The sequence below is a fragment of the Nerophis ophidion genome, linkage group LG22, assembly GCF_033978795.1.
Source record: "Nerophis ophidion isolate RoL-2023_Sa linkage group LG22, RoL_Noph_v1.0, whole genome shotgun sequence".
Classification (NCBI taxonomy): Eukaryota; Metazoa; Chordata; class Actinopteri; order Syngnathiformes; family Syngnathidae; genus Nerophis; species Nerophis ophidion.
The window spans coordinates 14,545,546-14,555,530 of NC_084632.1; the positions used below are offsets into that span (position 1 = coordinate 14,545,546).

The following is a 9,985-nucleotide window of genomic DNA, read 5'->3' on the forward strand; positions in this document are numbered from 1 at the left end:
GCCATCCGGGAGGGACTCAAAGTAAAGCCGCTGCTCCTCCACATCGAGAGGAGCCAGATGAGGTGGTTCGGGCATCTGGTCAGGATGCCACCCGAACGCCTCCCTAGGGAGGTGTTTAGGGCACGTCCAACCGGTAGGAGGCCACGGGGAAGACCCAGGACACGTTGGGAAGACTATGTCTCCCGGCTGGCCTGGGAACGCCTCGGGATCCCCCGGGAAGAGCTAGACGTAGTGGCTGGGGAGAGGGAAATCTGGGTTTCCCTGCTTAGGCTGTTGCCCCCGCGACCCGACCTCGGATAAGCGGAAGATGATGGATGGATGGATGGATGGATGGGAATAACAATATAACAGTAAAATAAGAATATAACAAGACAAAGTAGGCAATAGTGACTACGTTATGAAAACGTATTGCACTGTTAATGTTTTGCATCCCCTGTCATCCAGAGAGGAGTTGTACAGTCTAATGGCGTGTGGAACAAAGGAGTTCTTGAGTCTATTAGTTCTGCACTTGGGATGAAGCAGTCTAGCACTGAACAGGCTCCTCTGGCTGCTGATAACGCTATGCAGAGGGTGACTGGCATCATCCAGGATGCTCACTAGTTTGTCAACAATCCTCTTCTCTGCCACCGTCACCAGTGAGTCCAGTTTCATTCCGATTGTAGAACCGGCCCACCTGATCAGTTTCTCAAGTCTGGAGCTGTCCTTCTTAGATGTACTGCCCCCCCAGCACACTACCATGTAGAACAGAACACTGGCAACCACAGACTGGTAGTACATCCACAGGAGTTTTCTACAAATGTTGAAGGAGTGCAGTCTCCTGAGGAAGTACAGCCTGCTCTGTCCTTTCTTGTACTGGTGGTCCGTTTTAACAGTCCAGTCCAGCTTATTGTCCACCCAAACCCCGAGGTACTTGAATGAGTCCACGGTCTGTACCTCAACTCCCTCGATCACAATAGGTTGTGACCATGGACTCGACCTCCCAAAGTCAATGACCAGCTCCTTGGTCTTTGACGGATTGAGCTGCAAGAGGTTCGTGTGGCACCAGACAACAAAGTCCCTCACCAGGTTCCGAAACCCCTCCTCTCTGCCGTCCCTGATGCACCCGACGATGGCTGTGTCATCCGCGTACTTCTGGATGTGACACAGCTCTGAGTTGTAGCAGAAGTCAGCGGTGTACAGGGTGAAGAGAAGAGGGGCCAGCACTGTTCCCTGCGGTGCTCCGGTGCTGCTGATCACAGTGTCGGACATGATGTCCTTCAGTCTGACGTACTGTGGCCTGTCGGTGAGGTAGTTCGAAATCCAGGCAACCAGGCAGGGGTCCACTTGCATTTTGTAGAGCTTGTCCTGATGGTATTAAAGGCACTCGAGAAGTCCAGGAACAGGATCCTCACAGTGCCATTTCCCTTATCAATAGCACACTTAAACCCAACTGGCACTTTGAGTAGACTTGGTCACGGGTTACTGATTAATTTATAAAAGTAAGTATTTAACTTAAAAATGTTTATAATCAAAATTATTATTTTTGGTCATGGTTCAGGTATGTTTTTCCAACTACAATTGTACAATTTACAATACTGTAATTATGACTTCCTTATACACTTTTGTAATAGTAACATATACAGAATTACAGAGAAAAGTTATGTCAAACCAGAAAATTGAATTTTGGTAGAAATTGTGTGTGAATGCCGAAATTAGATGACAACAGTTAGTAGCCGGATACCAGAGGGACTAATAAAGTTGTGAATTATATTTTATATATATATATATTATATATTATATATTATATAGTTGTTTGAATTGAATTACTGTAACGTCTTGTAAAAAAATATACAAACTTTGTATGTGCTCCAATTACTCTATCACAAAAATAATAACAACTGTAGAAATGATTGGAAATCCAAGACAGCTATGACATTATGTTCTTTACAAGTGTATGTAAACTTTTGACCACGACTGTATGACTCTTGTGTATACCTGCCAAATGAGGAAAAAAAGTAAGTTTACTAAGTGAAAATTCTGCAAAAAGCATTTGAAATTCTTAGTTTTAGTAGATGGGAAAAAATGTCCCTGAAAATATGCAATTCATGGTAACGTGGGAATTTTCGAAAAATAAAAAAATGGTACCATGAGCTGAATATATACAAAGTGACCCTGAGGTTCATACCTGGAAAAAAAATTGCTAAAAAAAAGGTAGTATGCTAATGTTAGCATGTTTACAGTCAACACGTGTGAAGTAAGAAAATATTACGGGAAAGTTTTACGGCAGTCTGGTAAAATTCATGGTTGTTTGGAAAAAAATTGGAAAAAATGTTCTTGAATTTGTAGAATTCCTGGAAATGTGGTAACTTTAGGAAAACAGAAATAAATGAATAAGCGGAACATTTTAAAAGTAGACTGGGTTAGTGTATGAGTTGCACTGAAATAGATAGATAGATAGATAGATAGATAGTACTTTGTTGATTCCTTCAGGAGAGATACTTCAGAAAAATTAAAATGGATGGATGATGATATTTCAATGCAGGGGTGTCTGAAGTGCGGTATGGGGGCCATTTGCAGCCCGCAGGTACATTTTTTATGGCCCCACGGCACATTTCAAAAATACGATTGAAAAAATTTAAAAAAACATAAAAAGTGGTATAAAAGAGCAAACAAGTGAAATGTAACAAGAAAATGTAGCAATGTTGACTCTAATAACAGAAAGCTGCCATGCTTTAAAAACTAATAATGAATCCAAATCAATGTCATTATGAAATATTGACCTAGTCCAGGCTCCAATTACGTCACATTAGAAATATTCCACTTTGAGATATTTTTTGTGTTCGCCATATAAAAACTGAGCTGTTTTTTTGTATTTTTTTTTAAAAGAAGGGCCTAAAACGAAGAAACAAAAAACATAAACAACAAGAAAACGTATAACTGACGGATAGATCTGAAGTTTATCTCGAAATTATTGTGTTAAAAAAGTAAACATAAAAAAAATATATATAATTTAACACTTTAATGAGTAGGACCCTTTAATTTCATTGTGATTTGTTTTTAAGTGTCATTGCTCAAAAGATAATAATGAATTAAAACCAATGATGTTATGACTTTGTTATATTATATCAAATATTCCACTTAGGTTTGGGTGAAAATGTTGCATATTTTGTGTTTTGACCAAAACAAAAAAAAAAGGGTTTTCTTTGACGAAAACAGCATTCAACTTAAATCTTTTAAAAACATTATATTGACAGATAGACCTAATGTTTATCTAGTGATTTGAAACTCGAAAAATAATAATAAAAATAATAATACTGAACACATTTTTTGTATATTTTTTTAACCAAAAATATAAAATATAGATCAACATTAGTTCTATCTGTCAATATAACGTTTTTAAAGACTTAAGGTGTAAGCTCTTTTTGTCAACGAAAACCCAGTTTTTTAATGGTAAAAAAACACAAAATATGCAATAAAAATACTGAATAATGACATATTTTTCATATTTTTTGGACCAAAACCCCTTGGGGTCCCCAGGATCAAGCCTGAGTGGACGCCTAAATGTACATTTTTTTATACATATATTGTATTGGTTTTTAGAATAAAAAATATCAATCAATCAATCAAAGTTTATTTATATAGCCCTAAATCATGAGTGTCTCAAAGGGCTGCACAAGCCAAAACGACATCCTCGGGGCAAGAGAAAAACTTAAACCAATGGGATGATGATGAGGAACCATGGAGGGGACCGCAGATGTGGAATGGCCCCCGCTTGCTGGGATTTTTCAGTGCACGGCCCTCAGTGGGAAAAATTAGTGGGGGAGGGGATTATACGAGGCTCTCAATTATGGTTGAAAAATTAAGCAATTGCAGCAGGGCTGGAAGATTGATGGGGTTTGTGCAATTTATTTGTGGTTTCCCAAGCTTAGCGCTCCAACCGTCTCATTTTATTTGCAGATGACGAAGAGTACATGCAGCAGGCCGCCGTCCCACTCGACTCCGAGACACACGGCGGCGAAGACGTCGCCATCTACGCCAAAGGCCCTATGGCTCACCTCTTTCACGGGGTGAAAGAACAGAACTACGTGGCCCACGTCATGGCCTACGCCGCTTGTTTGGAGCCCTACACGGACTGCCCGCCTCCGCCTCACTCCCACACGTCCGCCGGGTGCGCGAGCACACCTTCGAACCTAATGTTGGGACTCCTGTGCCTTCTTTGGCTGTCCAGATGACACCCGACCTCACACATCCGTAATAATGCAAGTACATAGCGTGCATGTAGAAGACGCATTATGCAATAATCCTTTATACAGCCAACAAACACACACACACACACACACATATCATGTGATCATGACTTGTGGGGACCACCCTTTTCTACAGGTTGTGGAGGCATAAAAAAATAAGGTAAAATAGCCACTTCCCAGTTAGCTCATACATGTTTTTAAATCTCTGGATTGATGAAGTATTGTGCTGCTCGTACTTACTGGGGACCCTGGGGAAAAAAGAGTTAATATGGTTCATTGGGCCCAAATTTAATTAATTTTGCATAATTCACACACATTTGTACGTGACTACTGAGGACCATTTAAAAAAATTTCAAATTAAATATGACATGATCCTTAGAATATGGCACTACAGCTGTCCTCTTATAGGAAGTTCCACCCCTTAAATCTACCAGCTACACCCCGACGAGGGGGCTGCTGTGCAAATGTCTCACACTCAAACTAACCAGTAAACATGTTCTATGGGCCGAAGCTTAAAAAAATCACTCAGGCATCTTCAGAACTATCTGACTATCATTTAAAAAAGTTTCCCTTTAGGGGGCCTGTTTTTTGGTCCCCATACTGTCCGAGGTCCCCTAAAGGTGACTGTGTAAACAGAGCGATGTCCCCATTAAGTCAGCATTGCCAGAACACACACACACATATGTGTGTGTGTGTTCAGAATGGGGACCAAGTTTCTCATCATGACTTGTGGGGACTACCCTTTCTACAGGTTGTGGAGGCATAAAAAATAAGGTAAAATAGCCACTTCCCAGTTAGCTCATACATGTTTTTAAATCTCTGGATTGATGAAGTATTGTGCTGCTCGTACTTACTGGAGACCCTGGGGAAAAAAGAATTCGTATGGTTCATTGGGCCCAAATTTAATTAATTTTGCATAATTCACACATATTTGTACGTGACTACTGAGGACCATTTAAAAAAAAAAAAAAGTCAAATTAAATATGACATGATCCTCAGAATATAGCACTACAGCTGTCCTCTTATAGGAAGTTTCACCACTTAAATGTACCAGCTACCCCCCGACGAGGGGTATGCTGTGCAAATGTCTCACACTCAAACTAACCAGTAAACATGTTCTATGGGCCGAAGCTTAAAAAAAATCACTCCGGCATCTTCAGAACTATCTGACTATCATTCAAAAAAGTTTCCCTTTAAGGGCCTGTTTTTTGGTCCCCATACCGTCCGAAGTCTCCTAAAGGTGACTGTGTAAACAGAGCGATGTCCCCATTAAGTCAGCTTTGCCAGAACACACACACACACACACACACACACACACACACACATACACACATACTGGTTATCATTTGGAATGGGGATCAAGTTTTTGATCATGACTTGTGGGGACCACCCTTTCTACAGGTTGTGGAGGCATTAAAAAAAATTTGGTAAAATGGCCACTACCCAGTTAGCTCATACACGTCTTTAAATCTCTGGATTGATGTAGTAATGTGCTGATTAGTCTTACTGGGGACCCTTGGGAAAAAGAGTTAATATGGTTCATGGGGACCAAATTGAAATAATTTTGCATTATTCACACACATTTGTATGTGACTACTGAGGACCATTAAAAAAATAAAAAATTCAAATTAAATATGACATGATCCTCAGAATATAGCACTACAGCTGTCCTCTTCTAGGAAGTTTCACCACTTAAATGCACCGGCTACAGCCTGATGAGGGGTATGCTGTGCAAATGTCTCACACTCAAACTAACTAGTAAACATGTTCTATGGGCCAAAGCTTAAAAATCACTCAGACATCTTCAAAACTATCTGACTATCATTTAAAAAGGTTTCCCTTAAGGGGGCCTGTTTTTTGGTCCCCATACCGTCCAAAGTCCCCTAAAGGTAACTGTGTAAACAGAGCGATGTCCCCACTAAGTCAGCATTGCCAGAACACACTGTCAAGTGTGTGTAGAGAGCCCGGACCAACATATCCCAGTAAACATCCTGACATGTCATTTTTGAAATGGAAGCAAACATTTGGACATTGTGCAAATATGCAAACAAGAACAACAGTGCTACTCTTTTTGAGCGTTGCAAATGTAGAGCTTTATGTGCTTTATTTTATTTAAAAACCCTATTTTCATTATACGCTGGCAACAAAACTACCAACTTGCACAAAGTAGTTTGCTGTCTTCCATTTGCCGGTAAGGTTTTTTTGTCTCTACTTTTCTCGTCTTTCAGACCTTTTAAGGAGCTGTAATGTTGTTATTTACACACCGAGAATAACTTGAAGGCAGCGTGGAGGCAGAACTGTTCAGGACTGGTGCACATGTTTGGACTGAATTTAGTACCGGACTCTGAACTAGGCGCCGCCATGCCGTGCCAAGCTGTAATACCAATGGACCTTAAGAATTTATAATAATACTGTACGTTGCTACAGGTTTTTTAGGAGAATGTATCCGTTTTGTTGAAGTCGGTATCCGGACCTCAGTGGCATTTTTTTGTCTGTCCAAGTTACTGTCACTCTACTTTTCGATTTGAAATGTCTGCGAATGTATTTTATATGCAAGATGTATTTTTATACACTGTTTTTGTAACATTTATATATCAGGATTGAGAATATTATTTGTGTCTTCGTGATTTATTTGGGTTGTGTGGTTCAATCTTCTTTATCGTTCTCTCTGGCACTCATCAAAGGCAAACACTTTCCCTCTCCTCCCCCTTATCTCTCCTGCTTGCTTCTTTGTTTTGTCTTGTGTATTTTTCTTGGAGTCTCTTTTTTTGCGCTGCTCTACAAAATCCAAACAATGGGATCAGGAAGAGTGGATCGTGTGATCGACAGGCGCATCGGTGCGGTGTCTTCAGTAATGTGGACGCTGTATCGATCCGTTGTGGTGAAGAAGAAGCTGAGCCGGAAGGCAAAGCTCTCAATTTACCGGTCGATCTACGTTCCCATCCTCACCTATGGCCATGAGCTTAGGGTTATGACCGAAGGACAAGATCACGGGTACAAGCGGCCGAAATGAGTTTCCGCCGCCGAGTGGCGGGGCTCTCCCTTAGAGATAGGGTGAGATGCTCTGCCATCCGGGGAGAGATCAAATTAAAGCCGCTGCTCCTTCACATCGAGAGGAGCCAGATGAGGTGGTTCGGGTACCTGGTCAGGGTGCCACCCGAACGCCTCCCGAGGGAGGTGTTCTGGACACGTCCGACCGGTAGGAGGCGACGGGGGGACATGTTGGGAAGACTGTCTCCCGGCTGGCCTGGGAATGCCTCGGGATCCCTCGGGAAGAGCTGGACTAAGTGGCTGGGGAGAGGAAAGCCTGGGCTTCCCTTTTTAGACTGCTGCCCCCGGGACCCGACCTCGGATAAGCAGAAGAAGATGGATGGATAGATATATTTGATCAATTGGCCTCTTAACAAAATTAATGAAATCATCTCGACGAAAAGCTCGAGTTCTGAGAAACGTGCCTGTCCTGACAGAATTATGCGATTATGGATTAAAAATCGCAGTTTTTTTCATAGTTTGGCCGGGGGTGTGACATATACTCCGGAGCGTCTTATGTGTAAAATTTTTAACACATTACCGTAAAATACCAAATATTATTTATCTCATTCGCGGAAGAGACGAAGAAAAATGTCAATAATCGTCACACACATGTCAACCAAAAATAATTCAGCGGGGGAAGGTCATGGGAGAAGTGCATTGTGGGTCATGGGATGCTAACTGCTATATGCTACTGCTGTAGCTATTAAAATTGATCATTTCATCGTTGGCGGTAACTTATAAAAACTGAGAAGGGCTGAACAAAAATGGTACCGAAAAGGAAATCGTGTACTGCAGATTACAAGATGGACGTAGTGAAATATGCAGCAGGCAACGACAAGAGGAAGCGGCGCATACCTTTGGAGTTGGCAGAGTTGTTTAGAAGCGACATCGAGGAAGAACATTTCATGGGATTTATCTATTAGAAGTGACCGATTGTTTGGTATATGTATAGCATGTTCTATATTTTATAGTTATTTGAATGACTCTTACCATAATATGTTACGTTAACATACCAGGCACCTTCTCAGTTGGTTATTTATGCGTCATATAACATAAACTTATTTAGCCTGTTGTTCACTATTCTTTATGTATTTTAAATTGCCTTTCAAATGTCTATTCTTGGTGTTGGATTTTATCAAATAAATTTCCCCCAAAAATGCGACTTATACTCCAGTGCGACGTATATATGTTTTTTTCCTTCTTCATTATGCATTTTCGGCCGGTGAGACATATACTCCGGAGCGACTTATAGTCCAAAAAATATGGTACAGATAAGGCAACAAGAGAAGTATTCCGCACTTCTCTTTTGTGAAGTAAATTCGTATAGCCAATATGGGCATTAGATTAACGATATGATTTGCCTGAGTAGCTGGTTAGGACAAAAAAAAAAAAATAATAATAATAATAAAAAATTTAATATTTGCTCGGAGGCCTTATGTATGGAAATATATATATATATATATATATATATATATATATATATATATATATATATATATATATATGTATATGTATGTATATATGCATGCATATATATATATATATATGCATGCATATGTATGTATGTATGTATATATATATATATATATATATATATGTATATATAAATGGTAGATGGGTTGTACTTGTATAGCGCTTTTCTACCCTTTTTTAAGGAGCCCAAAGCGCTTTGACAGTATTTCCACATGCATACACATATGTATATATATATATATATCTATATGTATGTGCATATAAGTACTTGTGTATATATATTTATATGTATGTATGTATGTGTATATTTATATGTTTGTTTATGTATATATATGTATGTATATATATATATATATATACATATATATATACATATATATATATATGTATATATATATGTGTGTATATATATATATATGTGTGTGTATATGTATATGTATATGTGTGTATATATGTATATATATGTATATATGTTTGTATATATATATATATGTGTGTATATATAAATGGTAAATGGGTTGTACTTGTATAGCGCTTTTCTACTCTTTTACCCTTTTTTAAGGAGCCCATGTATATGTATATGTGTGTATATATGTATATATATATATGTTTGTGTATATATATATATATATATATATATGTGTGTGTGTATATATATATATATATATATATATATATATATATATATATATATGTATATGTGTGTGTGTGTATATATATATATATATATATATATATATTCCTAGTGCGATGTCACATCATTGATGGGAAAATGATTTGCCTGAGCGGCTATAAGACACTGAGAGTAACAAGGTGTAGAAAATGATTTGGACTTCCCGCGGGCCGGATCTTGCTTGCCGGGGTCCAAAATCCGGCCCGCGGGAATGTTTAAAGCAAAATTTAACCCAGCTTGAATACAATTGCAATAGAGTAACATACTAAATAAGTTACGGCCGTCCTCATCACATAATGATCTGCAGTAAATAAGACAGCCGGCAAGACCTAATATTCACCAGATATTCTAATGAAAGTGTGTCATTGTGTTTGCACCTGGATTGCATGAAGTCATACATAAGTCAATCAGTGAATCAGTGCCAGGAAAATGCTTTATTTACCAGTCAGGTACTAAAAGATGCACTCCAGTTCCACGTGTGAATGTTGCTGGGTCCTCTTTGCAACCGACCTGTGCCCTTTGTTCCTTGTCTGCGGCCATAAAAAGGCTGAGGTATGTTGTCCCTTGTGCAATATCTCAA

At 39.3% G+C, this 9,985-nt stretch overlaps 1 protein-coding gene across 1 annotated transcript in view; it reads left to right on the forward strand.

Moving 5' to 3' along the window:
• alpi.1 (alkaline phosphatase, intestinal, tandem duplicate 1) overlaps nt 1-5,208 on the forward strand; it is a 46,770-nt gene extending 41,562 nt beyond the window's left edge. The window contains exon 11 of the mRNA XM_061883314.1: nt 3,937-5,208. Coding sequence (XP_061739298.1) covers nt 3,937-4,211 — 275 coding nt within the window. The 3' untranslated portion in view covers nt 4,212-5,208. The remainder of the gene's footprint in view (nt 1-3,936) is intronic.
• The last annotated feature ends 4,777 nt before the right edge of the window (nt 5,209-9,985 follow it).